The following is a 27,130-nucleotide window of genomic DNA, read 5'->3' on the forward strand; positions in this document are numbered from 1 at the left end:
CCAGACCTGGAGGCTCCCTCCTCTCCTCTCCTCTCCTCTCCTCTCCTCTCCTCTCCTCTCCTCTCCTCTCCTCTCCTCTCCTCGGTGGGGCCAGCATGGAACAAGCCACTCTGAGGGCGCAGGCTAAGGTACTCTTCACATCTGTGGAGTCCCTGCCCCGGGTGGGGGGTGTCCAGGCTCTGTGGCTACCGTAAGATCAGGTGCCACGAGCTGTATCCCCTCCAAAGTTTGTATGTTGAAGCCCTGACCCCCTGTACCGCAAAGCCAGACTATACTTGGAGATAGGCTCTTTAAAAAAGGTAAAATGCAGGCCGGGCATGGTGGCTCACGCCTGTAATCCTAGCACTCTGAGAGGCCGAGGCGGGAGAATCCGCTCAAGGTCAGGAGTTTGAAACCAGCCTGAGCAAAAGCGAGACCCCTGTCTCTACTAAAAATAGAAAAAAATTAACTGGCCAACTAAAAACATATATATAAAAAATTAGCCGGGCCAGGCATGGTGGCGCATGCCTGTAGTCCCAGCTACTCGGGAGGCTGAGGCAGGAGGATCGCTTGAGCCCAGGAGTTTGAGGTTGCTGTGAGCGAGGCTGACGCCACGGCACTCTAGCCTGGGCAGCAGAGTGAGACTCTGTCTCAAAAAAATGATAAAAGTTAAGATGCGGTCATCAGGGTGGGCTTTAACCCCCCCATGACTGGTTTCCTCATTAGAAGAGGAGGTCGGGACGCAGACACCCATGACGGGATGACCGCTCAAGGACACAGGAGGAAACAGCCACCAGAGAGGCCTCAGAAGAAACCGACACTGCTGACACCTCGATCTTGGACTTCCGGCTTCCGAAACTTTGAGGAAGCGAATTTTCTTTGTTTAAGCCACCTAGTCTGTGGCACTCTGTCATGGCAGCCCTAGTACCAGGGGCTGCACCAGGGGCTGCACCAGGGGCTGCACCAGGGGACCTCGGGTCCCACGGGCACGTCTGAACTAAGTGTCACTGGAGCCACCCAGCGACTGAAAGCCCACCCCCCTGCATCACGGAGGACAACCTGAGAAGGCGCAGCGGGTCACGTGTGCATCTGGCGGCAGGAAGACGGGGGAGGGTGTCACCACAGGGGACTCCGTGCTGCGCTCTTCTCCCCAGCAGCAGGCCCGGCAGGTGCCACAGTGCCCCTACACTGTCCCCAAAACTCCTGACCCTGCAGGCCAAACTTCCCCAGGACACAGGGAAACCACGTGTCTCAACAGAAATGTACAGCTTTCCAAAGTGTGTTGCTGTACCCTCATGCCAGCAACAGAAGGGTGTTTCTAAATGAGTGTAATCTTGCAGCAACCGTCCCCAAGCCCAAATCTCCCCCTAGGGAACCACCACTCGGCACGCATCTGTCCAGATGTTCTCTTATCCACGCACACGCTCACGTGAATGTGCACGGCATGCAGATTTTAGCCTCTTACACAAACGGGGTCACGCGAGACTGGTTATCTTGCAGCTCGCTTCTTCTTTGGAAACGAGGCTAAGGACCGTGGTTAAACGGGGACATGGCCCAACGCGGCACGAGCCATTTGATCCTCTGAAGAGGAGAAAGAGGGAAAAGGCGCAAGACCCACCGCCCGCCCAAGCCTGGGTGACACAGGACAAGTGGGGGAGGCACGGGGTTGGCAGCACCCTCCAGGGCTCCCCCAGACCAGTCGTGGTACCGTCCGGCCCAGTGTGGAGCCTCAAAGCAGCCGCAGACGATGTGTAAATCAGGGACGCGGCCGGTGCCAATAAAACTCCATCTGCAAAAGCAGACACAGGAGGCTGGGCGCGGTGTCTCACGCCTGTAATCCTAGCATTCTGGGAGGCCGAGGCGGGCGGATTGCTCGAGGTCAGGAGTTCGAAACCAGCCTGAGCAAGAGGGAGACCCGTCTCTACTATAAATAGAAAGAAATTAATTGGCCAACTAATATATATAGAAAAAAATCAGCTGGGCATGGTGGCGCATGCCTGTAGTCCCAGCTACTTGGGAGGCTGAGGCAGGAGGATCGCTTGAGCCCAGGAGTTGGAGGTTGCTGTGAGCTAGGCTGATGCCATGGCACTCACTCTAGCCTGGGCAACAAATCGAGACTTTGTCTCAAAAAAAAAAAAAAAAAGGAAACAAAAGCAGACACAGGGCCACACTGGCCGCCACCCGCTGAACCGTGCACCGGGCCACAGAATCGCTTAAGGCTGTGCTCAGCCCCTTTCAGCTCGGGCCTCCCTGCGATCCCAATCCCCACTGATGTCGGGGCTGGGGGTGCCCAGGCCCTCAGGCCATTGCATGTGAGCGTCACCCAGGCGGCTGCAGGGCCCTGAAGACCAGGTCTGGAGAACCCAAACCTCTGCGGGGGAAGTGCAGGCAGGAAGGACTGACAGGGGGTGGGACTGAGGACCTGGGGTGACCGACTGTCCCCCCGGGAATGACAGTGGGGCTCTAGCACCCTGGGAAGCTGGTGCTGTGCTCCACGCCCTGAGGGGTCGGAGAGGAGAATCCCAGCTGAACAGCCTTAGAACCTCAGCCGTCGCTGACCAGAGCCACACACAAAACTGAGATCCCAGAAACATCTGAGACAGGCTGACTCTGCCCAGGCGCTGCAGGCCTACAGGGCTTAAGTCAGCAAGAGAGAGAGCATGGAACATCATACGTGACACAGCTATTTCTCCCTCTCACCCTTTGTCACTACATTGTCCTTCAAGCCCTGTTCCAAGTGGCCGTGCTCTGACCAGGGGTCTGATTACCAGGGGCAACTGAAGTCTGTTCCGAACAGATTACTACAAATTGTCCTTCTAGACCCCAGAGAGCTGGGAGGAAGAGAGAGCAGACCTCTTACTGGAGCCTCCGGCATTCGTTACAAGTGTATAACGCAACTGCAGGTGGCCCCGCACAGGCCTGGGGACCACAGCGCAGCCCCGGGTTTGAGGGGCTGCAAGCACACGACAAGGGGCCACGTCCACGCTGACAGCAGCGCCAGAAAGATGCCTCAGCTGTGCGCAGAGCCTCTGCCAGACACAGGGACCCAGCCTCTCATGCAGGGAGAGCCCCCCACGGCAGGGGTGGCCGCATGGAAGGGCAGGTGCAGGGAGAGCCCCCCACGGCAGGGGTAGCCGCATGGAAGGGCGGGTGCAGGGAGAGCCCCCCATGGCAGGGGTAGCCGCATGGAAGGGCAGGTGCAAGGAGAGCCCCCCAGGGCAGGGGTGGCCGCATGGAAGGGCAGGTGCAGGGAGAGCCCCCCACGGCAGGGGTGGCCGCATGGAAGGGCAGGTGCAGGGAGAGCCCACCAGGGCAGGGGTGGCCGCATGGAAGGGCAGGTGCAGGGAAAGCCCACCAGGGCAGGGGTGGCCGCATGGAAGGGCAGGTGCAGGGAGAGCTCCCACAGCAGGGGTGGCCGCATGGAAGGGCGGGTGCATGGAGAGCCCCCCACGGCAGGGGTAGCTGCATGGAAGGGCAGGTGCAGGGAGAGCCCCCCACAGCAGGGGTGGCCGCATGGAAGGGCGGGTGCAGGGAGAGCCCCCCACAGCAGGGGTAGCCGCATGGAAGGGCGGGTGCAGGGAGAGCCCCCCCACGGCAGGGGTGGCCGCATGGAAGGGCAGGTGCAGGGAGAGCCCACCAGGGCAGGGGTGGCCGCATGGAAGGGCAGGTGCAGGGAGAGCCCCCCACAGCAGGGGTGGCCGCATGGAAGGGCGGGTGCAGAGAGAGCCCCCCACGGCAGGGGTGGCTGCATGGAAGGGCGGGTGCAGGGAGAGCCCCCCACGGCAGGGGTAGCTGCATGGAGGGGCAGGTGCAGGGAGAGCCCCCCACAGCAGGGGTAGCCGCATGGAAGGGCGGGTGCAGGGAGAGCCCCCCACGGCAGGGGTGGCTGCATGGAAGGGCGGGTGCAGGGAGAGCCCCCCACGGCAGGGGTAGCTGCATGGAAGGGCAGGTGCAGGGAGAGCCCCCCACGGCAGGGGTAGCCGCATGGAAGGGCGGGTGCAGGGAGAGCCCCCCAGGGCAGGGGCCCAGGGAGCTAGTCCCAGCAGGGCTTGGTCCCAACCACGTGGGGCAGGACCTGCCAGCAGGAAGCCTGGGCCAGGCCCACAGCAGCCCTTGATATCTTCCCCTGGGTGCACCCCCCTGCTGGTGCCAGCACCATCTCCCCAGGGAACCCCTCCCCACACTCCCCCTCCATGGACCTGGGGGAGGGTTGATCCCCCAACTCAGTCTCCGAATTATACCTGTGACCTACGTCCGACCAATCAGAGCATTCCTCTCCTCTGACCACAGTGAGGGCTGGCCAATCACAGCATTCCTCTCCTCTGACCACAGTGAGGGCTAGCCAATCACAGCATTCCTCTCCTCTGCCACAGTGAGGGCTGGCCAATCACAGCATTCCTCTCCTCTGGCCACAGTGAGGGCTGGCCAATCACAGCATTCCTCTCCTCTGGCCATAGTGAGGGCTGGCCAATCACAGCATTCCTCTCCTCTGGCCACAGTGAGGGCTGGCCAATCACAGCATTCCTCTCCTCTAGCTCAGCAGGACCCATGAGGGACAAATTGCTCAGGCTCATCAGAAGTGGCGAAACTCAACCCCAAGCCTTGTGGGAACATGGGACAATGGCGGTGTCCCCATGGCAGTTGATGCCGGACTCCTGAGGGAACCGGGAGCCTCCCAGCAGCCTCGGGCACCTGTCTGGGCTGAGGACTCAGGGCAGCAGAGCCGCCAGGTCTGCACTGTGAGCCAGGCTTTCTGCACCTGGCACCCGAGCTGTCACCTGCACCCCGTCACCTGCACCCTGTACCCGTCACCTGCACCCCACACCCGTCACCTGCACCCCACACCCTGTCACCTGCACCCCACACCCTGTCACCTGCACCCCACACCCTGTCACCTGCACCCCACACCCTGTCACCTGTACCCCACACCCTGTCACCTGCACCCCTCACCCTGTCACCTGCACCCCTCACCCTGTCACCTGCACCCCTCACCCTGTCATCTACACCCCATATCCCAGCTGTCCTGACACCTACACCCCGCACCCCTCACCCTGTCACCTGCACCCCTCACCCTGTCACCTGCACCCCTCACCCTGTCACCTGCACCCCTCACCCTGTCACCTGCACCCCATACCCCAGCTGTCCTGTCACCTACACCCTGCACCCCACACCCTGTCACCTGCACCCCTCACCCCAGCTGTCCTGTCACCTGCACCCCACACCCCAGCAGTCACGTGGTTCCCAGGAGCCGACTGCTGACACTGCTTTGCGGCCATGGTCCTGGTGCCCCTGAGCAAGGGCAGAGTGCGTGGAGATGGCAGCCGCGGGGGGCCGGGAGGGCACAGAACCGGGCAGGGCACCTGTGGCCTCAGCAGGGACAAGGTCGCCAAGTCTTCCCCAGGCGCTCGGGGAGGTGACACTGAGCCACTCCCCCAGGAGGAGCTGCGGCAGGTGACACTGCACCCTGGGGGGACATGTCCCTGGGGAGCCCCTCCCCCCTCCCCAGCCCGGCTCTGCGCCCACATGGGCAGGGACCTACCACGATGACGGACAGGGCGGGGGCGACGAAGGCCCAGATGGCGCCACTCCGCAGGGACAGCCAGCAGCTGGGGAGGGAGCAGAGCGTCAGTCCAGCCGCTCGGCCGCCTGCACCCGAGGCGCTGAGCAGCTGCTAAGGCGGTGTCTTTCCCGGTGACAGGGCCCGCCTGGGCACAGCCCTGATAACACCCTTAACCCCAGCGAGTCTCTGTGTCCCCACGACGCTCTCCCGCGTGCTCGTGGAAAGGGTTTCCAGGTCTGCAGGCGGGGTCAGCAGCCTCTGGAGAGTCTGCCCAAAATCCAAAGTAGATTTTAATTTCATCATGAAAAATAAATAAGCCTCTGCCGGGGACCAGCTTTCTCGCAGAGCATCTCAAGAAGCCCCTTCCAGGAGGGGTTAGCTGGCGGGCCGCCACGTGGCCGGCACCCGGCCGTTCCCATCGGCCCAGAACGGGAGGCCGGGTCCAGCCCTGGTGGCCCCACTGGGGGAACAGGCTGCGGAGGATCCGGTGGCCGCTCTGCCGTCCTGGGCCGTCGGGTGCAGTTTGAGGACTCGGGCGGGAGAGCCGGGTCTCACAGTCCGTCTCTTCCCAGCGCCCGGGCACTACCGAGAGCCCAGACTCCCTGGGGCCTGGCGTCTTGGCGTCCTCTCAGCCGCTGGGTGCTGAGTGTTTGCCGGGGCACCTGGGTGCCGTCAGCCGTACCCAGGCAGCCACCTGACCCGTCCTCACCAGCACAGACGTGACGTCTCCGCCTGCAGCTCGCTCACCCGGTGACCGTTTGCCGAGCAGTATGTCAGCCCCGAGTCACGTCAGCCCCACACGCCAGGTCACCCAGCGTCGCCCCACGGAGCCCTGTGTCCGTGCAGTGATCACCGCACCCTGCAGAGGAGGAGCCGGGGCTGGGAAGCTCAGGTGGCCTCCGAGCTCTCTCACGGGCACGCTCGCCGCCTGTTCCTGCCCCGTTCCTGCCGACACCTCCCGGACCAGGAGACTGGGGGCGGCCCGAGACAGGTGACCGCGCCTGCCCGAGGCTCACGCGTGTCTGGACACGGAGCGGGGCGAGGAGAGACCTCTCGCCTGCGGCGTGTTGCACAGGAGGAAGACGCTCCGCGGGTCTGAGTGCGCCTCTGCGCGGGGCAGCTCGCGGGGGCTCCGAAGTGCGACGTTCTGCAGAGACGGGTCGTGCCTTCCAGCGCTTCACCAGGACTCCGAGTCCACGAGGAGCCTCCGACAGACGCCCGTCCTGCCCGGACGCCCTGTGCGCTTCCTGAGCCCCGGCTGGCGGGCGCTGCCCGGCTCTCGGCGGCGAGTGCGGGAGGCGCATCCTCCTGTCTCAGAGCGGTGGGCGCCCCCACCCGCCAGCGCGGGCGCGATGAGACTGCACCAGTGCCGCCCAGGTTGCTCCAGAAGAACATTCTTCTTCTAACTAGTGCCTCAAGTTCCAGCAGCTTCCAGGACGGAAGGAACGGGCCGGAACAACGGTCTGCTTGATCACCCTGATTTCCAAACGCTCGCAGGCGGCGCCTTCTCTGAGTGCTTCATCCGCGCCGAATCGCTGCACTAAGGCAGAAGAGCTAGACTCCCCCGCGTCACGACTCGTCCAACTCTCTTCCTCTTCTGAAGCGCTCTCGGCGGCGGTTCTCTTTCATGTTCTCACCCGGTGCAGCCGCAGCCCGCTGGCGCAGGCACCGGCCTCCCGAGGACATCTGAGCCGAAGCCCTTCTTCTTTAAGGAGAGCAAACCACATTTCTAGAACCGGAACCCACGGCTGGTCCCACGCGCCGTCTCATCCTCCTCCTGGTCCCGCCGTGGGCTCGCCGGCTGCGTTCCGGTGGAGCCCGTGACCTGCAACACGGAGCCCCCACCCGGGACTCCGGCGTGGGAACCCCAAGCCCCGCCTGCCTGGTGCACGCGAGCCCACGTGTCTCCAAACACGCATGTGCTCACTGCAGCTCACCGGGCACGCCGTGGACTACGCACGTGCCGACCGCCCTAACAAAGGGCGGGGGTCACACACGGGTGTCCAGAACCGCGCCTGGGCAGGCCACACGCGTGGGAAAATTCCAACCAGAAACTCCTACCCACCCCTCACCGCCCTGAGGCCATCATCGCCGGCTCCAAGGCTGGAGGTGCCCAGAGCAGAGCTGGCTGGCGCCGCCCTGCCTGGCCCACGCCCTCCCGCCACCAGCCTGGGGAGCCATCCCCGTGCCTGGGGGGCGTGGGGGGCAGGGCGCGAGGCCACGGGCCCTTCCCCAGGGCAGGCCTTTCACTTACTTGTCACTTGTCCCGTAACCGTCCATGGCCGATGACATGGAAACGATGCAGATCAGGAGAGGAAAACCTGCAGAGAATCAGAGGGAGCCACGTAGGCGCCAGGGCCCTCCGGTCGCTGGTTCACGCACCCACGTTCCGCCCAATGCGTGCGGAGAGCTTGGCGCTGGGGGCTGGGGCGGGCCCTCTGCCTGGAGAGTCCCGGCCCGAACGAGGCATAAGGCACAAGCGCACGCCTCGCCTGCCCGCGCACGCCCCGCCTGCCCCACACGCCCCGCCTGCCCGCTCACACCTGCGCCCGCTCACGCCCCGCCTGCCCACTCACGCCCCACCTGCCCCTCACGCCCCGCCTGCCCGCGCACGCCCCACCTGCCCCTCACGCCCCGCCTGCCCACTCACACCTGCACCCGCTCACGCCCCGCCTGCCCGCGCACGCCCCGCCTGCCCCGCACGCCCCGCCTGCCCCGCACGCCCCGCCTGCCCCGCACGCCCCGCCTGCCCCGCACGCCCCGCCTGCCCGCTCACACCTGCGCCCGCTCACGCCCCGCCTGCCCCTCACGCCCCGCCTGCCCCTCACGCCCCGCCTGCCCACTCACACCTGCGCCCGCTCACGCCTCACCTGCCCCTCACGCCCCGGCTGCCCGCTCACACCTGCGCCCGCTCACGCCCCGCCTGCCCACTCACACCTGCGCCCGCTCACGCCTCGCCTGCCCCTCACGCCCCGCCTGCCCCTCACGCCCCGCCTGCCCACACACGCCTCGCCTGCCCACTCACACCTGCGCCCGCTCACGCCCCGCCTGCCCGCTCACACCTGCGCCCGCTCACGCCCCGCCTGCCCACTCACACCTGCGCCCGCTCACGCCCCGCCTGCCCGCGCACGCCTCGCCTGCCCCTCACGCCCCGCCTGCCCCTCACGCCTCACCTGCCCACACACGCCTCGCCTGCCTGCTCACACCTGCGCCCGGTCACGCCCCGCCTGCCCACTCACACCTGCGCCTGCTCACACCTCGCCTGCCCACACACGCCTCGCCTGCCCGCGCACACCTCACCTGCCCACTCACACCTGCGCCTGCTCACACCTCGCCTGCCCACACACGCCTCGCCTGCCCGCGCACACCTCACCTGCCCGCTCACACCTGCGCTCACTCACGCCTCACCTGCCCGTGCACACCTCGCCTGCCCGCTCACACCTGCGCCCACTAATGCGCTAGACGGGAAAGCGCACGGGTCTCGCCAAAGCGTGTGACTGACGCGGGTGAGACCAGGCACCGCGGTGCCAGAGGAGGGGGCTCGGCTTGGGCCGTCGGGAACCTGGTTCGCAGCGGGGGCCGAGGCCGTGCCAAGGGAGACCGAGTCATGCTGGGTTGCCACGCGGGGGTGGTGTCTGGGGCGGGTAGAGGCCAGGGACCCTGCTCTGCACCCCGCAACGCCAGGACGGCCCACGGCAGGTCACCCGGCCACGCGAGTGTCCAGGGCCCTGCTTGCGAAACCCGCTCCGGGTGGCGGGGGAGGGGAGCAGACCCTCCCGGAGGTCTCGATGACAGGGACACTGCATTTCTCAGCCCCGGGATGGGAGGAGGGGATGGAGAGGCACGGGGAGGACCCTCCTGCCCACCAGCAGGGGCGTCTCCACGCCGCGGCTCGCCGCCGCCCTCTGGGGGCAGAATTGGCCTCGCACCTCCCTCTCGGAGAACCAGGGTTTTTATTTTTTTGAGACAGAGTCTCACTCTGTTGCCCGGGCTAGAGTGCTGTGGCGTCAGCCTCGCTCACAGCAACCTCTAACTCCTGGGCTCAAACGATCCTCCTGCCTCAGCCTCCCGAGTAGCTGGGACTACAGGCATGCGCCACCATGCCCGGCTAATTTTTTCCTTAGTTGTTTGGCTAATTCCTTTCTGTTTATAGTAGAGACGGGGTCTCGCTCTTGCTCAGGCTGGTCTCAAACTCCTGACCTCGAGCGATCCTCCCCCCTCAGCCTCCCAGAGTGCTAGGGTTCTTGGTGCTCATGACTCAGTGCCCGCGGGGACGCCCGGGGCAGGCAGGAGCGAACGCAGCCGCCAGCCCCGTCTGTCCGCGGGGATCTGCTGCCCAGATGACGCCCGCATCGCTCCACAGACCCGCGCCCCCTCGGGACAGCCGCGGCTCATGGAAATCAGTCAAAAGAAAAACACAACAGTCTCTGCAGATTCCCCTAAGCACACACACAGAAAAAAAATTTTTTCATTTTACTCAAGAAAATCTATGAAATCTTGGGTAAGGACAACGAGAGTCAGAACTTGGGCTCTTGGGCCGGGCGTGGTGGCTCACGCCTGTCATCCCAGCACTCTGGGAGGCCAAGGCAGGAGGATCGCTCGAGGTCAGGAGTTCAAAACCAGCCTGAGCAAGAGCGAGACCCCGTCTCTACTATAAATAGAAAAATTAATTGGCCAAATGATATATATAGAAAAAATTAGCCGGGCATGGTGGTTCATGCCTGTAGTCCCAGCTACTCGGGAGGCTGAGGCAGGAGGATTGCTTGAGCCCAGGAGTTTGAGGTTGCTGTGAGCTAGGCTGATGCCACGGCACTCACTCTAGCCTGGGCGACACAGCGAGACTCTGTCTCAAAAAAAAGAACTTGGGCTCTCAAGTCAAGGCTGCTGCCCCACCCAGCTCCTGCGGGGACGTTCCCGCTCCGGGTTGGTGCCGGCTCCGCTCCCCCCCAGACTCCCAGCGTCTCCTGTCTCCCGGGGACGGGGGCAGCCCTGCATTTCTCACACCCCCACCTCCACCTCGCAGAGGCTCCACCCCAGGGAGAAGCAGCCGGCAGGCGGGCTGAGGCCTCCTCCTGCCCCACCAGCTCAGCGCCCAGGGTGTGGGGCCCGTCCTCGGGCCCCACAGGGCGGCGGAGGGTCCACACTGGGAGACACACACCCCATGTGTAGGAGACACACACTCCAGATTCAAAGAAACAAATGCGTGGAAAGGGAAATGATGGAAAAGACAGACCAGGCCAGCAGCAACCACGCAAAAGTGGGAGTAGCTGTGCCAATGCGAGACACAGAGGCTTTATTTATTTTTTGTTTGTTTGGTTTTTTTTATTTCGGCATATTATGGGGGTACAGATTTTAAAGACACAGAGACTTTAAAACAAAGATGATGCCCAAGATGAAGGGAGATGTTGTATAAATACAAAATTCTTCAGAAAGACGTAAGTATGATCGTGTGTGTACCTGACAACAGGATGCCAAGGGACAAAACAAAACCCAACAGAATTCGAGGGAGAAATCCATGATTCAACAAGTGGCGACTGGGCAGAGCAGCTGGATGAGAGATTGACAAGGAAACAGGCCAGGGGACTCACACACACACCAGCTAGACCCGACACACGCTGCAGACCACTCCACCCAACGACGGCAGAACACGCTCTTCTCAACGGCAGATGGGACATTTTCCAGTCTAGATCATTTACTAAGGAGCAAAACAAACCTCAACACATTTGAAATGACCGGAATCACATAAAATAGGTTGTCTTTCCACAATGGAAATTGAAATGAGGCATTAGTAACAGAAAAAAAAAAAAATTGAGAAATTCTCCAATGTGGGGAAACCAAACAACACACTTATAAGTAATGAATGAGTCACATAAAAAAAAATCAAAAAAGAAATTAGGAAATACTTTGAGATGAATGAAAACGGAGACACACAAATGAAGAATAACAGGATGCAGCCAAAGCAGAGTGTAGATGAAAATATATAGCCACACAGGCCCACATTAAAAAAAGAAGGATCTCCACTCAGTAACCTCAATTTGCACTTCAAAACACCAGAAAGGAAAAACCAAACTAAAGCTAAAATAAGCAGAAAGAAGGAAAAAATGAAGATTAAAACAGAGAGCAACGAAATAGATAATAGAAATAATAGAGAAAATCAATAAGACCAAAATTTGGTTGTTTGGAAAGACCACTGAAAGTCATAAACCAAGTCAGAAACGTTGGAATCGTTTCCAAATGCTGTGGGATTTTTGCCTTTGATTGGCCAGTGGGTGCTGCTTCCCCTCTTGGCCTCCAGGAGACCCCAAGAAGGACAACGTGAAGAGGAAGTCCCATCTGCAACCTGCCCCGTCCTCACCTGCCCCGTCCCCTCCCCGCCTGCCCGTCCCCTGCCCAGCCCTGGCGCCCCACCTACCCCATCCGATCCCGTAGTAGTAGAGGTGCTTGCTGTCCTCGGACCCGAAGACCTTGATCACCATGCTGTACAGGTGCAGCCCCTCCACCAGCATCCAGGCGAAGGAGCTGAGGAAGAAGTAGTGCAGCAGCGCCGCCATCACTCGGCACAGCGTCTAGGGTCGGCCGGAGACACGGGAGGTGAGAGGACGCTGGGGTGCACACCGGGCTTGCCTGGGGTCCCGGCCTCCCTGCCTCCAACTCCTGGGGCCTTTAGACACAGGGCCCTGGGAGGCACGTGCTCTCCTGGCCCCCCGGGGCCACCGTCTGGGATTGTGCACGCCTGGGTCCGGGGTGGGTCCCGGGGTGGGCCTGCACGGGCAGCGTCATGGTCTCCCCATGGACGGACACGCGTGACGCCGGGCCCCACACAGCACTCCCGAACCAAGATCTGCGTTTTGAGTGACCCCACCCCCCGCCGGGGGACGAGGAATCCCGAGTAACGGGAAGGGCGTGGGGGGACGGGGCTGGGCGACCCACCGTGCCCGGCTCGAGGCGGAAGCTGGCGAGCAGCAGCACCTGGGCCAGCAGCACGGCGCAGGACAGGTTGGCGTGGATGTGGTAGCGCTGGTTCCTGATGGTGCTCACGGACCTGGGGGCGGGGGCGGGTGTGAGGCCGGCGCCCACCACGGCCCCCACCGCGGCCCCCACCATGGCCCTCCTCCAGCAGCAGCTGGGGGGTCTCCACAGCCCCTCCCACGTGCTGTCACTGTCACTCCCTGCCGTGAACCCTCGCTGGCTCCCTACTGCCCCAGGGTTCGGCCCCAGCTCCTTCCAGAGCCCGCCCAGCCTGCCAGCTGCTCTCACCCGACTCTACTTTCCCGCTCACCGTGCCCTGCCTGTTTCTCGCCAGTCCCCGGCTCACTCCGGCCTCGCAGCTGTTTACCCGCCATGGTGAGCCGTCTGTCTGCCCGGGTCTCTGCGTCGCAGCTCAAACGCCGCCCCTCACAGAGACCTCCTGGCCCTGCCCCCCCCACTCCAACTGCGAAGACGGCTGCGCTTCTGTTGCTGCCCAGCCCCCACCCGGGCATGCTCTCGGGGTCCTGGGCCGACCCCACGCGGGCTGGGGCTTGCTGAGGCCACGGCAGGAAGGGACGTCCGGGCCCAGCTCCTCCCTGCAGAACTCCCCGTGTGCCTGGCCGGGGCCCTTCCGGACCCTTCCAGCTCAGCTGAAGCCTGGTGCCCCCCAACTCCACAGCCCTGTCCCCCCATTCTCTAGTCCCCCCCAGCAGCCCCTCGGCCCCCCGCACCCCAGATCCCAAACCGAAGTGTCACTGGGGAGCAGCTGCCTGGCTGGGACGTGCGGGGTGCGGGCAGCGCCAGGCGTCCACACCACGGCCAGGCGTCCACACCACGGCCAGGCGTCCACACCACGGCCAGGCGTCCACACCACGGCCAGGCAGCCGGCGGGGCTGGCGCCGGGGTCTGCGCGAGCCGCCGGGGCTGGCGGGGAGAGCAGAGGGCACTCACGACAGCACGGCGAAGGTGGCCAGCGTGGCCGCCAGGCAGAGCACGGACACGGAGCAGCCCACGTAGCTGATGGAGGACAGCGCCACCTGGTGTCCGCGTGCGAGCTGGGGAGGGGCAGAGGTGTGGACGTGAACAGAGTCCCCAGGGCCCAGCCCTGCTCCCCGGCAGGAGCGGCCCCACAACCCCGCCGCCCCCTCCAGCTTCCCCTCGGACAGACAGCCGCCCGCAACCCCCGCCCGGAGCACAGGCAGCCGAGAGGCGCGGCCGCCCCACCGCCCGGTGAGGAGCGAGGGGTGCAAGACCCCCCTCGGCCGCCTCCCAGGGGACGACGTGACTCGTGTGACTCGCTCAGCTGTGAAAGGAAAACGCCACGAGGCCCCTGTGAGCACACGCGTGCACAGTGCTCGGAGCAGGGCTGGGACGCGGGGCGAGCCAGGCGAGGGCGGCCACTGCCCGTCCGTCCCACCCCCGGTCCCCACAGCGGCTGCAGGTGCGTGTCTCCGTGCTGCCTGCACACGACGGCTCCCAGGAGCCTCCCCTCCCCGGGCGTGGGGCGGTGAGCCCCTGCGCCCGGCCGCCGTGTCTCGCAGAAACGGGGCGTGGACACGCAAGGCGGCCAGAGCAGACGCAAAGCCACGGAGGAGGGGACGGGAGCCGCAGGCCACGTGACGGCACAGCCCACACAGCACTCCCTGGCTCTAGCCGTCCGGACACATCTGACCCTGGGCTCCCAGAGAGACGGGAGGGCCGGGTGCCCACGCCGGCTCACCCAGCGGTGGGCGCCACCTGCCGTTCCCGGCTGTCACCAAGTCGGCATTAGGCAGAGCTGGGAGTGAAGGCAGGTACTGCCGGGAAGCCCGCCCGCCCGGTGGGTTCCGATGCCCGGACACAGCCGGGAACCTCGGCCCTGGGCTGGCGGCGGCGGGGAAGCCTGTGCCGCCAGAGCCCACCGGACAGGCTGGGAGAAGCCGCCATGCAGCCTCCTGCTCGTCCAACTTGTGCCAACGGGCCCTTTCCAGGCCTTGTTTGAACACCCTGTGTCTTGAGGAGGCGGCATCTTTTTTTTTTTTTTGAGACAGAGTCTCACTTTGCTGCCCAGGCTAGAGTGAGTGCCGTGGCGTCAGCCTCGCTCACAGCAACCTCTAACTCCTGGGCTCAAACAATCCTCCTGCCTCAGCCTCCCAAGTAGCTGGGACTACAGGCATGCGCCACCATGCCAGGTTAATTTTTTCTATATATATATTAGTTGGCCAATTAATTTCTTTCTATTTATAGTAGAGATGGGGCCTCGCTCAGGCTGCTTTCGAACTCCTGACCTGGAGCAGCCTCCCAGAGTGAAGGACCTAAGCACCTGCCTTGCTCACGCCGCGTCACCTCGTTGAGGGGGGCATCTGAGGCCGGGCGCGGTGGCTCACGCCTGTAATCCCAGCACTCTGGGAGGCCGAGACAGGAGGATCGTTCAAGGTCAGGAGTTCGAAACCAGCCTGAGCAAGAGCAAGACCCCGTCTCTACTAAAAACATAGAAAGAAATTAATTGGCCAACTAAAAACACGTAGAAAAAATTAGCCAGGCATGGTGGTGCATGCCTGTAGTCCCAACTACTCGGGAGGCTGAGGCAGGAGGATTGCTTGAGCCCAGGAGTTTGAGGTTGCTGTGAGCTAGGCTGACGCCACGGCACTCTAGCCTGGACAACAGAGTGAGACTCTGCCTCAAAATAAATAAATAAATAAAATAAAAAATAAAGGGGTCACCAAGGGGCCCCGCGTCCCCTCGCTCCCCAGCCCAGGGGCCCTGGGGTGCCACCGTCCCCCCAGCCGCACAGATCGTGGGTCAGTCTGGGGCCATCTGGGGAAACAGAGGCCTCTCTGGCCTTGCACAGAGCGGGAGATTTAATTCCGGGAGCTGTCTGCCGCGGGGAGGGGAGAACCGAGACCCCGAGGGGCGAGTGAGGTGGCCCAGGCCTGCGCCATGCCGGGAGGCCACATCCGCTGGAGGACACAGCTGGGTGGGGAGCTGTCCCCCAGCAGGGCCCCGGCAGGGGGGAGGCCGCTGCTGGAAAAGCCGCTGGCAGCTCAGTGAGAGAAGAGCCCAGTGGCCTCCTCCCCTCCGCTCCCCAAGTGACGGGGCCGTGGCAGCCGGCGTGGCGGGCGGCCCCGTGGGCAGAGCGGGCAGCGGGAGGGATGGATCCGAGCCCTCCTGTGCCCCGGCCCGGGGGGACGGCGCTGCGCTGGGCAGCTGCTGGCCTCGGGGCTGGCGGAAGCCGTGGGGCCCCAGCTCCACACGGGCGGGGAGGCGGCCCGGGGACTGAGTGCAGAGCACGTATGTCCGCTCCCCGTGGGAGGCGTGTGGACAGTGGGAAGACCCCAGCTCGGGCTGTGAGGGACGCAGGCTGGTAGGGGGTGTGGTTGGGGCTGGGTGGTGGGGCTGGGTGCTGAGGCTGGGTGCTGAGGCTGAGTGCTTAGGGCTGGGTGCTGAGGCTAAGTGCTTGAGCTGGGTGCTGAGGCTGGGTACTAAGGCTGAGTGCTCAGGGTTAGCTGCTGAGGCTAGGTATTTGAGGCTGGGTGCTGAGTTCTCAGGCTGGATTCTGAGGCTGGGTGCTCGGGCTGAGTTCTCAGGCTGAGTGCTGAGGTTGGGTGCTGGGGCTGTGTGATTGGGCTGGGTGCTCAGGCTGGGTGCTCAGGCTGAGTTCTCAGGCTGAGTGCTGAGGCTGGGTACTGAGGCTGGTAGTGAGGCTGGGTGCTCGGGCTGGGTACTGAGGCTGGGTGCTCAGCGCTGAGTGGTACCCTCTCTCCCCCTCACAGCTCCATGGGGACAGGCCCCCACGGTGCAGACGGGGCGGCTGAGGCTCCGGGAAGTCACCGGCCCGAGGCCACTCGCCATATGAGGAGAGACCACGTGTCTGCCTGCAGAGAGGGGGGGCCCCGCTGAGCCCGGCCCGGTGGCACGCAGAGCTGCCCGGGGGAGGGGCCCCCGACACCCACGCAGGGCCCCCCGTGGAGGGAGCTGCACGCCCTGCGGCACCCGAGAGCCGTCACACGCCCGCTGCACCCTCGCCCGGCTCAGGCGGCTCCCGGCAGCCTCCAGCACCTTACCCAGGCCCTGCCGCCGCCCGCCCAAGCCAGAGCCAGCCTCAGTGGTCCGGGCTGCACCTGGCCGGGCAGCCACTGAGCACGGGTTCTGGAGCCATCTGTCCAGGGTGGGGACAGGCCCTGATTGGCCGGGGATAGAGTGTGAAGGCGGGCCCCCCCAGCGGGCCGCACTGCCTGACCACACGCCGGCGAGGCGTGGTGTGCCCTGGCTGTGCCCTTCCTTTCCCACGGTGGCTGATTTAGAAACGCCCGGAGCAGCCGGGAGTTTGCTCAGGACGCGGATTCTCCGAGGCGGAGACCACAGACGCCCACGCCCAGGGCGGCCCCGGCAGGAGCGAGGCCAGGAGGAGCAGGCGTGGCAAACTCGGGGCTGCTCTTTGGGAGAGAGAGCCCTCGGCTGCCGCGATCCTAGCAAACGCCCCCTTCTCCCACCCGCGACAGGAACAGGAAACACGAGTGCGTGATGAACTGCACTGCCGGTGTCGGGGGGCCGTGGGGGGCGGCAGGACGGTGGCAGCCACGCCAGCCCGCAGGCCACGCTGCCCGCCAGGACCGGAGGCTCGGCATGGCCACATCTCCTCTATCTATATTTTCTTGAACCGGAAATCCAAATTTTTAGATAACACATCTGGGTTTTGAAATATTGACAGCCAAGTTTTTTGTTTTTTGTTTTTTTTTGTCTTTTTAATTTAAACTTCCGTGAGCTAAGTGCAGCCTGTGTGCCGACCGGAGGCAGCCTCAGACCCTGGTGTGCGGCCGTCTCACTGAGTTGCTCTTTCCCCGCGCCCGCCAGGGAGCGGTTTTTCCCAGGTGCACCTGCCCCAGGTCCCAGGCGGGCACCCCACAGGCACCCGTGGCCCGGCCACTCCCAAGGACCCTCCAGAGCCGAGGTCCCCAGCCCCCGGGCCACAGACTGGTCCCGGTCCTCCGTGGCCTGCTAGGAACCTGGCCACATGGTAGCAGGTGAGCCAGCAAAACTTCGCCTGCATTTACAGCCGCTCCCATCGCTCTTGTCACTGCCTGAGCCCCGCCCCTGCCAGACCAGCGGGGGCATCAGACCCCACGGGAGCAGGAGCCCTGCTGTAACTGCGCGTGCGCGGGGGCTAGGTCGCGCTCCTGTGGGAACCCGATACCGGGTGATCTGGGCGGGGCTGGGCGGTGGTGCCAGCGCAGGGGAGCGGCTGCAGACACAGACCATCAGCAGGGAGGTCCGACTGCGCAGTACCCGTGACGCGCTTGCATCATCCCGAAACCTTCCCCAATGCCCCCAGTGCGTGGACAAATGGTCTTCCCTGAAACCGGTCCCTGGTGCCAGAAAGGCCGGGGCCCGCTGCTCTAGAGGAACGGGGGTGGGGGTGGGGTGCTGGGCAGCGGGCGGCAGGGAGGCACCGGCCCCTGGAGGATGGCGGAGCTGCGTGGTCCTGGGCTCTGGGTTCCTGCCAGCTCGGCCGCTGTGCCACCCCCGACTCCTTTCCCCACGGCACAGCCGACAGGTGCCTGTCCCACCTGAGACCAGCAGACTGCCACCTTGGGTGGGAACACAGGGACAGAGGCGGGAGGCTGCGTTGCCCTCGCTGGGCCCAGGGGGCTGCCACAGGCCGGCCCTGTCCCGGCACCCCGGCCTCATCCCCCAGTCCTGCCTGTTCCAACCTCCCTCCACGGCCTTCCCGCCTGCGCCTTCTCCACGCCAGCACCGTGGCGCAACAACAAGGAACGCCAGGAGGCCACGAGTGAGCCCCTCCCAGGTCCTGGCTGGGCCAGGCCGGGGCCCCATCCGCCATGGCTTCCGCCACGGCTTCCCCCTCCCTGTGGCTGGTCCACGGAGGTGACAGAAATCCGGCTCCCACCCGTCCATGTAAATCAGGCTGTTGGCTGACCCAGCACGCACGTGGCGCCGTGGCTCCCAGAGAGAGCGTGTCTCTGTCCCTGGTCCCTCTGCCCTGCGGAGCGGGCTCGGCCACCCACGCCCTCGTCCCGCAGCTCTCGGGCTCTCAGTGCCGGTGTCAGGCTGGAGCCCGGACGAGACGAGCCCTCGAAACACCACACCGGGAGCAGCCTGAGAAACACGGCTTCACGCCGCCATTTCACGCGGCCACACGGATGCCGGAATGGCTCCGACCCGCGGGCCGGGGCTGCAGGCCTGTCTCCCCGGCTCTGCCCCGGCTGGCAGCCCAGCACGCACCGCCACGCCTGCCCGATGGCCACATACCGAGACACAACCACACACGTGTGAACACACGTTCACACGCATGAACACACGCACCATTGTGGCCTTGTTTTATAAAAATGGGATACGTGTCCACTCTGTTCTACATCTTGCCCTTGTCACATAATGGTATCTTGGAAATCCTTCCAAGGATGGATTGTAATTGCAAGGCAGGATTGTAATTCGTGCTTTAAAGCTTGCACATCACTTGAGTTCATCATCTCTCTTTTAGTAGAGAGATGAACAGTCTTCCTTAGCATAGGTGCGTTGAATTTACGCAATCATCAGTGCTGTCGCTATTAGTGCTCTGCCATTCTGCCATTTCTACTGTGAATCGTGTTGCAGATCTTGCCTTACTTACACTTTCTTTTGTCGTCTTGTTTTCTCCTCCCTTTAATCCGCTAACCCTCCCCTGGGCAACATTCCCGGAGCGCCACTCCCGGCCGGCCGGCTGTCTAGGGGCCCACCCAGGGGCGCTCGGCGTGGGGAGGCCAGGAGAGCGTCTCGGGCAGAAGGGTGGGCGATGAGACGCAGGTGTGCACTGAACCTGCACCCGGGACCGGGGGCCAGCGGGGCCAGCCCTGCGCCCGGCAAGACTTGAGACCCGCGCCAAAGAAACACGGTCTCTCAGGGCGTTTTTGCTAGTTCTCTGAACGCGCCGTGGGTTTGGCGCCTACTTATGCTATCGGCCTGAATTTTTTTATTTTTCATAACAATGTTCCTTTTTAGCATGGGTCATTTTCAACCATTTTCAAATCAACCCTTCCTGGCAACGAGTAGATGTGATTTCTCCCGCGGCGACACCCACAGACTGCCTGAGTCCAGCGTCACCTGGGCTGGGTGGCGGCAGGTTTACCATCGCAAACGTTTGCTCTCTGGTCCCAGCTGTTCTGGCTTTCGGGGCTGCGCCCCCTCCCCGCCTCTCGACCACAAGCAGGACGCCCACGACCGCGGTTTCCCGCTGAGACTGGACCCTCCCCCCTCGCTCCCTCCGCACGGGACGTGGGGCTGGTCTTCCGTTCCCAGCACGGGGGGACCCGCCAGAGGCCAGGCTCTGCCCCCTGGTGTGACCTCCCAGGGTCCCCAGCAAGCCTGGTCTGCGGTTGCCACGGTGACAGTGCACGTGGGCAGGACCACGCCACACACGGCCAATACACCCGTGGACTCATCACGTACGTGCCGGCGCCCAAACGTGGGAACCCTGGACCCCAGGAGCCAGGACAGTAGTAAGTTCGGCTTGTGGACACAACCCGCAGAGTGCGTGTGCCCACCTCCCTGCCCCCGCCTGCAGCCAGGCGTCTCCACGGCAACCCCTGCGGGACTGCGCTTACCTGCAGCGGGACCACCTGCATGAGGATGGCGAAGTTGGTGAGGTGTGTGCAGCGGCAGCTGGAGTAGCTGAGGTTCCCCGCAACCCGAGCACAGCCCTGGTCCGACCAGACGCCTTCCCCGGAGCTGCAGACACGGGAAGAGTCGGTCACGGGACAACACGGACCCTCGGCCGGGGCAGCAGCCCTCACCCACACGGGCCTGGCGCACTCACAGCGGCCACCAACACAGGTCAGGACGGTGCGGGGACCTGGGTCCCACCACCGCGCCGGCGAGAGCTGGGGAGTTGAAGGGAGCTGAAGCAAGCCGTCCCAGGGTCAGATTGGCCGAGACCCCAAGTCAGCAGAACGGGAGCCCATTGCTTGTTCCCACGATTAGCAGGACGTGGCTCGTTGACCGGCTGAAGAGACTGTTTCTCCAGGCAAACGGCCAAGAACCTGTGGCCTAGCACTCGAGCCAAGATTGCCTGGTAACCAGCACGCGGTGCTAGGCACTTGCAAGATGGTCTCGGATTCAGGGTCTCGCGCTCGAGCCAAGATTGTTATTATCCGAAAGCAGCGCAAAACATCAAAGAGACCTCTTGTAGAAGGCCATGCTTTCTGCTTTGACCGGAAAAGCAGGTGTTTTGGCCGTGGGAAGTCACGTACCAAAAAGTAGCTGGGAAAGTAGCTGGCACGAGAAAACAACCGTGGGACGCTTGCACAATTAAACTGTATATAATAAATTGAGGAGCACTTTTCCAGCGCTGCAGTCCGAAACCGTCTCTCGTCTCTGTGTCCTTTTTTCTTCCGGGACTGCAGCCAATTCTGTCTGTCTGCGTCTTACGTATATGTTCTGTGTGTGTCACCCCCCGTTCTGTAATCGGGCCACGACAGGAGTGGCTGGGGCGGGTCATGCCGCCAGGACACAAAGCCCGCCCTGAGCCCGGACACGTGCAAAGCCCCCAGGCAGCACCCGGCCCGGAATGAGACGTGCACACCCACGGCCCGGCTCCGAGAGAAGCTCCGGCTGTATGCTCGAGGGGCCACGCCCGGGGAGGGCCACAGAACCACGTCTCAGTGGCGGCAGTGCCCGTCTCGGGGAGACTCACACAAAACCTCACACCCCCCCGTCACCCCCAGAGGAGGGGGCAGGTCAGGACATGACGCCAAGGTCAAAGGGGAGCTTTGCTGTCTCGTGACATTTGGCTTCTTACGTGAATCACGTATCCACCTGCTCCGTGCACGATTTCTGAAACTATAGACCCCGACAAACACGCCTGGACGCAGATACACGCCTAGAGCGCCAATTGCGGTCACCCCGCAGTGGGATGGATTCCCACGTTCAAGAAAGAAAAGACGCTTCTGTGGTTCCTCTTCCCAGGACTTGGCCGCTCGGTGGTCACAAGGACAAACTTTGCTGCGGGAAAGGCAGGGCCCAGGGAGGAAGCGCTTGTGTAGCTGGAGAAACGAAAGGCTCCGTTTTTCTCTGCTTCAAGTTCAGCATTTGGGGCTTTTTTGGGGGGGGGGACAGAGTCTCACTCTGTTGCCCAGGCTAGAGTGAGTGCCGTGGCGTCAGCCCAGCTCACAGCAACCTCAGACTCCTGGGCTCAAGTGATCCTCCTGCCTCAGCCTCCCGAGTAGCTGGGACTACAGGCATGCACCACCATGCCTAGCTAATTTTTTATATGTATTTTTAGTTGGTCAATTAATTTCCTTCTATTTATAGTAGAGGTGGGGTCTCGCCCTTGCTCAGGCTGCTCTCAAACTCCTGAGCTTAAGCAATCCTCCCGCCTCGGCCTCCCAGAGTGCTGGGATGACAGGTGTGAGCCACCACGCCCAGCCCTACCACATTGCCTTTTTAAACACTTGGGAATTATTTTTTCTCAGCCAAATCATTCATTAGTGATTTTTATTTTATTTTAGACAGAGTCTCACTCTGTTGCCCGGGCTGGAGTGAGTGCCGTGGCGTCAGCCCAGCTCACAGCAGCCTCAGACCCCTGGGCTCAAGGAGTCCTCAGCGTTAACTGTGTAGAGCGTGAGGCAAGTGCCACGTGCGCCCCACTCTCAAGACAGAGCCACAAAGCACCAGCAACAGAGCTTCAAAATACACCACAGAAAAACTCACAAAGCTAAAAGGAGAAATACGGAAATCCACCGTTCAAGGCTGGGTGCGGCAGCTCACGCCTGTCATCCCAGCACTCTTGGGAGGCCGAGGCGGGAGGATTGCTCCAGGTCAGGAGTTGGAGACCAGCCTGAGCAAGAGCGAGACCCCGTCTCTACTAAAAATAGAAAGAAATTACCTGGACAACTGAAAATATATATAGAAAAAATTAGCCGGGCATGGTGGCGCATGCCTGTAGTCCCAGCTACTCGGGAGGCTGAGGCAGCAGGATCGCTTGAGCCCAGGAGTTTGAGGTTGCTGTGAGCTAGGCTGATGCCACAGCACTCACTCTAGCCTGGGCAACAAAGCGAGACTCTGTCTCAAAAAAAAACAAAATAAAGAAATACACTGTTAAAGCTGGAGGAGTCACACTCCTCAGAACAAGTTGACAGAAAAGGAATGACCCAGAAGAGCTGAGCATGACTATCACTCGCTGGATCCAATCGACGTTGCTAAAACAACCCCCCCCAAGTGCATGTTTTCGTCAAGCACACATGGGATGTTCCCCAAGACTGAACATATATCCTGGGTCATATAAAAGCTCCTAACAAATTTAAAAGAACTGAAGTTATAGAAAGTACATTTTCAGATCATAAAATGATTTAATTACAAATCAATAGCAGAAAGTTCCCAACTATTTGGAAATTAAACAACATACTTCAAAATAACACATGGTTGAAGGGGAAGTCACTAGGAAAACTAGAAAACATTTGAAATGTAATGAAAATAAAAACGACACATCAAAATTTGTGGGATGCAGCTAAATCGTGCCTACGGGAAAACTTAGAGCATTAAATGTTTATATTAGAAAATAATAAAAAGCCTCTCATCGATATCTAAATCTACACTTTAAGAAATTTTAAAATGGAGAGCAAATTAAACCCAAAGTGGGCAGAAAGAAATAAACTAAAGACAGAGAGTAAGTCAATAAAACTGACAACAGGAACACAACACAGAAAAATCCATGAAAACAAAAGCTATATCTCTGGGGAAAAAAAATCAATAAAATTAATAAACATCTAGTAAAAGTGACTAAGGAAAAAAAGTAAAGACACAGATTACAGATGTAAAAAAAAAAAATGGAAAAGGGACCCTCCAGACATGAAAAAAAAAAACTAATAACAGAATACTACAAACAACTCTATCCCCATAAATTAAATGGCTTTGATGAAATTCTTTTAATTATTTAAAAAAAAAATAAACCCACAAACTGCCAAAACTCATTTAAAAAGAAACAGATTGGCTCAAACAGTCCTGTATCCATAAAAGAAATCGAATGTGTAGTTAAAAACCTGCCAACAACGAAAACTAAAGCTCAGATGGCTTCACTGGTCAATCCTACCAGAATATTAACGAGAGGATTAACGTCAAGTCTGTGCATTCCAAATGCATCCCCAAAATGCACCTTTCACAAAGGGGTCACTACCTGGACACAGAAACCAAAGACACTGCAAGAAAAAAAAAAAAAAAAGGAAACTACAGACCAGTGTCTTTCATGGACTCAGACACAGAAAGCCTCAACGATGCCAGCAAATTTAAATCCAGTAACCACAAAAAGGGTTCCATGTAATGACCGAGTGGGGTTTCCCCAGGGGGTGCAAAGTGGGTAAAAAACATTCAGCTTTAACCGTGACGCCCCCCCCCCCCCGTCTGGAAGCTGCCCAGACGTCCCTCTCCTAGGGACAAGGGGAAGACACAGGATGGCAGCCTGGGTGCGGGAACGGCGGAACGCCACGCCACTCCGCAGGAAGAGCAGGACGGAGCTGTGGACACCGGCACTAGAGCAACGCGGCTGGACCCTCGGCCTCCCGACACGCGGTTCCCCGTGCCGGGCGTGGGACAGAACCCCGGAGGCGGCACGCGAGCCCCCGTTTGCAGAGCTGGAGGTGGGGGGCGGGAGGGGGCGGGGTGACAGACGGACACAGGGGAGTCTCTGGGGGGACGGATTGTTCTGCAGGTCGACACCCGGGGCCGGGGCCCAGCCACAGAGGCCGGAGGTCGGGACTCAGAGTTTTGAGCGGCTGATGTTCGGCACACGTCCCTGCGGCCAGCGGGGACTCGGGGCAGGAGCACGACATCGAGTGAGCCGGGAGGGGCCGTCCCCCAGCCTCTTTCTCCAGCCCCCCAACCCGGAGACCCCCAGGACGGGGCCAGCCGCCTCCACGTGCCCCCCACCCCGGCGTCTCCACCAAACCGGTTTGAAGGCCCCCTGGGCTCTAGGAGGCTCCGTCCCGGCAGACCCGGACAGTGGCCGGCCGCGCCCCACGGGGTCAGGGAGGAGGCCGCGTGCCTGCGCCCCTCCAGCGCCTGCCCCCCTCCAGCGCCTGCCCCGCGTGAGTTGTTCACGGGAGACACAGACATGTTGGCTCCAATACCCCGGGCGGCCTGTCGCAGGCCTGGCACTGGACGCCCACCAACCGTCCTCCCGGCCCCCCGGCCCCCAGCCCTCCCGCCTGCCCCCGCCCGGCAGCCCCCTCGGGCGGTACCTGAAGTCCAGGAAGGCGCAGTACAGGAAGACGCGGCTGCTCCCGTCCGTGGCCTCACTGTGCTGCTTGCGAGTCTGGAACGAGAGAACACGGGACAGGCTCCGTGAAACACGGGACAGGCTCCGTGAAACACGGGACAGGCTCCGTGACGAGGCTCCGTGACTCGGACAGGGCCAGCCCTGGGCGCTGGCATGGGGCGGAGCCCCTCACACGGAGCCCTGGGGTTTGAGGCGCGTGGCCGCTGGCTTTCTGTCTCCATCCCTGCCGTGGTCCCGCCGCACTCCGCCCGCGCCTCCGTGCCCCACGCCGGTCCACCAGCTGGGCTCCCCACCCCAGGGCCTTTGCACGTGCCGCCGCACCCCCGGAAAAGCGCACCTGCCGGAAGACAACCACCTGCTCCCACTGCAGCTCCGCTGGCCTCTGCCCAAACGCGAGTCCTCAGAGACCCCGAGCCCGTTCCGCGCACTGCCCGCCCTCCTGCCACGTTCTCTCAGTGTGGGTCACCACGGGGCGTGCCATACATTCAAACAGACGACGTGTACCTGCAGGAACACGTTCACTCCTCTGCTCCCCTCCCCGCCTGGAACACTCGACAGTCACCGTGCCCAGAGCCTCTGTCTGTCTCCCTCGCTGCCTCATCCCGGGGCCTGGACAGGGCCAGGCATACAGCAGGTGCTTACTGAGCGTCTGCCGAATGAATGGAGAAAGGGACGACCAGCCGGGAACTCACGTGGCCTCCTGAACGCGGAGGGCCACGGCACCGGCGCGCCCAAATCACACCTCCTGATGGTTTCCAGGAGCGAAAGGAGGAGCAGGACAGGAAATCCACGAAGCTAAGGCGCGCTCTCCTCTGGTCTCGAGCTGAGGTTGGACGAGAAGAGCAGCGTCTACACACAAGCACCTGCAGACGCGCCCCGGCTGCTGGACTTGGCGCCGGGGCCGCAGCTGTTTGGAATCTCTCCCGGCGCTTGGGGTTGTGGTTTTCTTCCCTTTGCTCCTCTTGTCGTGAAATTGGCCCAAGTGTTTAAGCCCGAGAGAGCCGATCCCTTAACTCCTCTGCTATTTATACGGCTCTGACGCCCCCCCCCAGGAGAACTCGGGACGGTGTGCAGGGACCAGAGGCGAGCGCTGCCCACGCCGGGCGTCTTTAACCTCTCCGGGGAGGCTGGGCCGTGGTTTCGCCGTGAGGACGGCCAGGGAGTCTGGTCGAAATGGGGCGCGGAGCCCAGCGGCCTCAGCCAGATGGTCCTGCTCCACGTCGCCACGACACCCGTGTCCACGGCGACCGAGACCACCCGCCCCGCGCCTCCCCACCTCCCCCCTCGCTTCGCGGTGAGAGGAGCCCAGGCGGGGCTCTTGCTCAGGTTGCTTTCAAACTCCTGACCTTGAATTATCCTCCTGCCTCAGCCTCCCAGAGTGCTAGCATGACAGGCGCGAGCCTCCTCGCCCGGCCCTCTTCACGGGACATCTGCGTGGTAAGTCATTTGTCCCCAGGCCCCCCGTCGGAATCCTTCTGGGACGTTCCACAGCCGCCATCCAGCGTTATCTGCCTGTGATGCAGCGCGAGGATTCGCCTGGCTTAAAGCAACCCCAACAACGGCCCGCCAACGCCCGGGGTCTGGACAGAGCCCGACTCCCCGCGGCGGGCCCCAGCTTTACGGAGACGCTCCTCACTCGGACAAGAGGCGCGGCCGGCCCTAGTGGTCCTCGTTGTTGACGCCACACCCTCGGCGTTTCCCCACAGCCGGGAAACCCTCCTCCTGGGCCGCGAACCAAAGAAAGGCCTCCAGGTTTTGCTCTCAGAGCGAGGCAACTCTGCCCTGCTCCGTCTCTTAGGGGCGGGGGTCTGCAGACCGCGGGGAAATTTCAACTCCAGGGACGCCCCGGGGGGCTCAGTCAGAACCTCCCGGGGAGTGTCAGCACTTTTATTTCTGGGGAAATAACGGCGCGGGTTTAAAAGGGTATAAAATTCTGATCTGGTTCTTCAAACCTGGTTCTTTGGCCATTAATCATAACAAATCGCATTTGCGGCCTCCAACGCTCTGATGCAGCCCGTTAAAACGGTGCTGTTTTCCATGGCGGATGAGCAGTCTGACTTCAGAAAAGAAAGTTGGAACGTGGCAGTCCACGATTCGCATTCTAGAACTGTCTGCGGAGAGGACCGCCGTGACTCTGCCCGTATTTTCTGTCCCTACGCTTTGCTTCCCGTTTTCCCCCATTTGCCGCTCTGTACGCTCGCAAATAAAACGGTTAACCCTTAACTTTCCCGGGCCTCAACCACATGGGAACTCTCTTGCCCCAAAATCTCTTTTCCTGAGTCCACAGCGAATATGGAGCCGGGGGCGGGCACAGACGCTCCGCTCAGCAGCCACCAGGAGACGCAAGGTAAATGCTCCACCGGGTGCTACTTCACACCAGG

At 62.0% G+C, this 27,130-nt stretch overlaps 1 protein-coding gene across 1 annotated transcript in view; it reads right to left on the reverse strand.

Moving 5' to 3' along the window:
* The window catches only part of ADGRD1 (adhesion G protein-coupled receptor D1), an 84,509-nt gene that overhangs the window by 12,387 nt on the left and 44,992 nt on the right, over window positions 1–27,130 (reverse strand). The window contains exons 15-21 of the mRNA XM_075996415.1: window positions 24,712–24,785; window positions 20,086–20,209; window positions 13,460–13,563; window positions 12,470–12,581; window positions 11,952–12,105; window positions 7,794–7,860; window positions 5,519–5,585 (exon numbers count right to left, since the gene is read on the reverse strand). Coding sequence (XP_075852530.1) covers window positions 5,519–5,585; window positions 7,794–7,860; window positions 11,952–12,105; window positions 12,470–12,581; window positions 13,460–13,563; window positions 20,086–20,209; window positions 24,712–24,785 — 702 coding nt within the window. The remainder of the gene's footprint in view (window positions 1–5,518; window positions 5,586–7,793; window positions 7,861–11,951; window positions 12,106–12,469; window positions 12,582–13,459; window positions 13,564–20,085; window positions 20,210–24,711; window positions 24,786–27,130) is intronic.

The sequence above is a fragment of the Microcebus murinus genome, chromosome 22 (assembly GCF_040939455.1).
Source record: "Microcebus murinus isolate Inina chromosome 22, M.murinus_Inina_mat1.0, whole genome shotgun sequence".
NCBI classification, from domain to species: Eukaryota; Metazoa; Chordata; class Mammalia; order Primates; family Cheirogaleidae; genus Microcebus; species Microcebus murinus.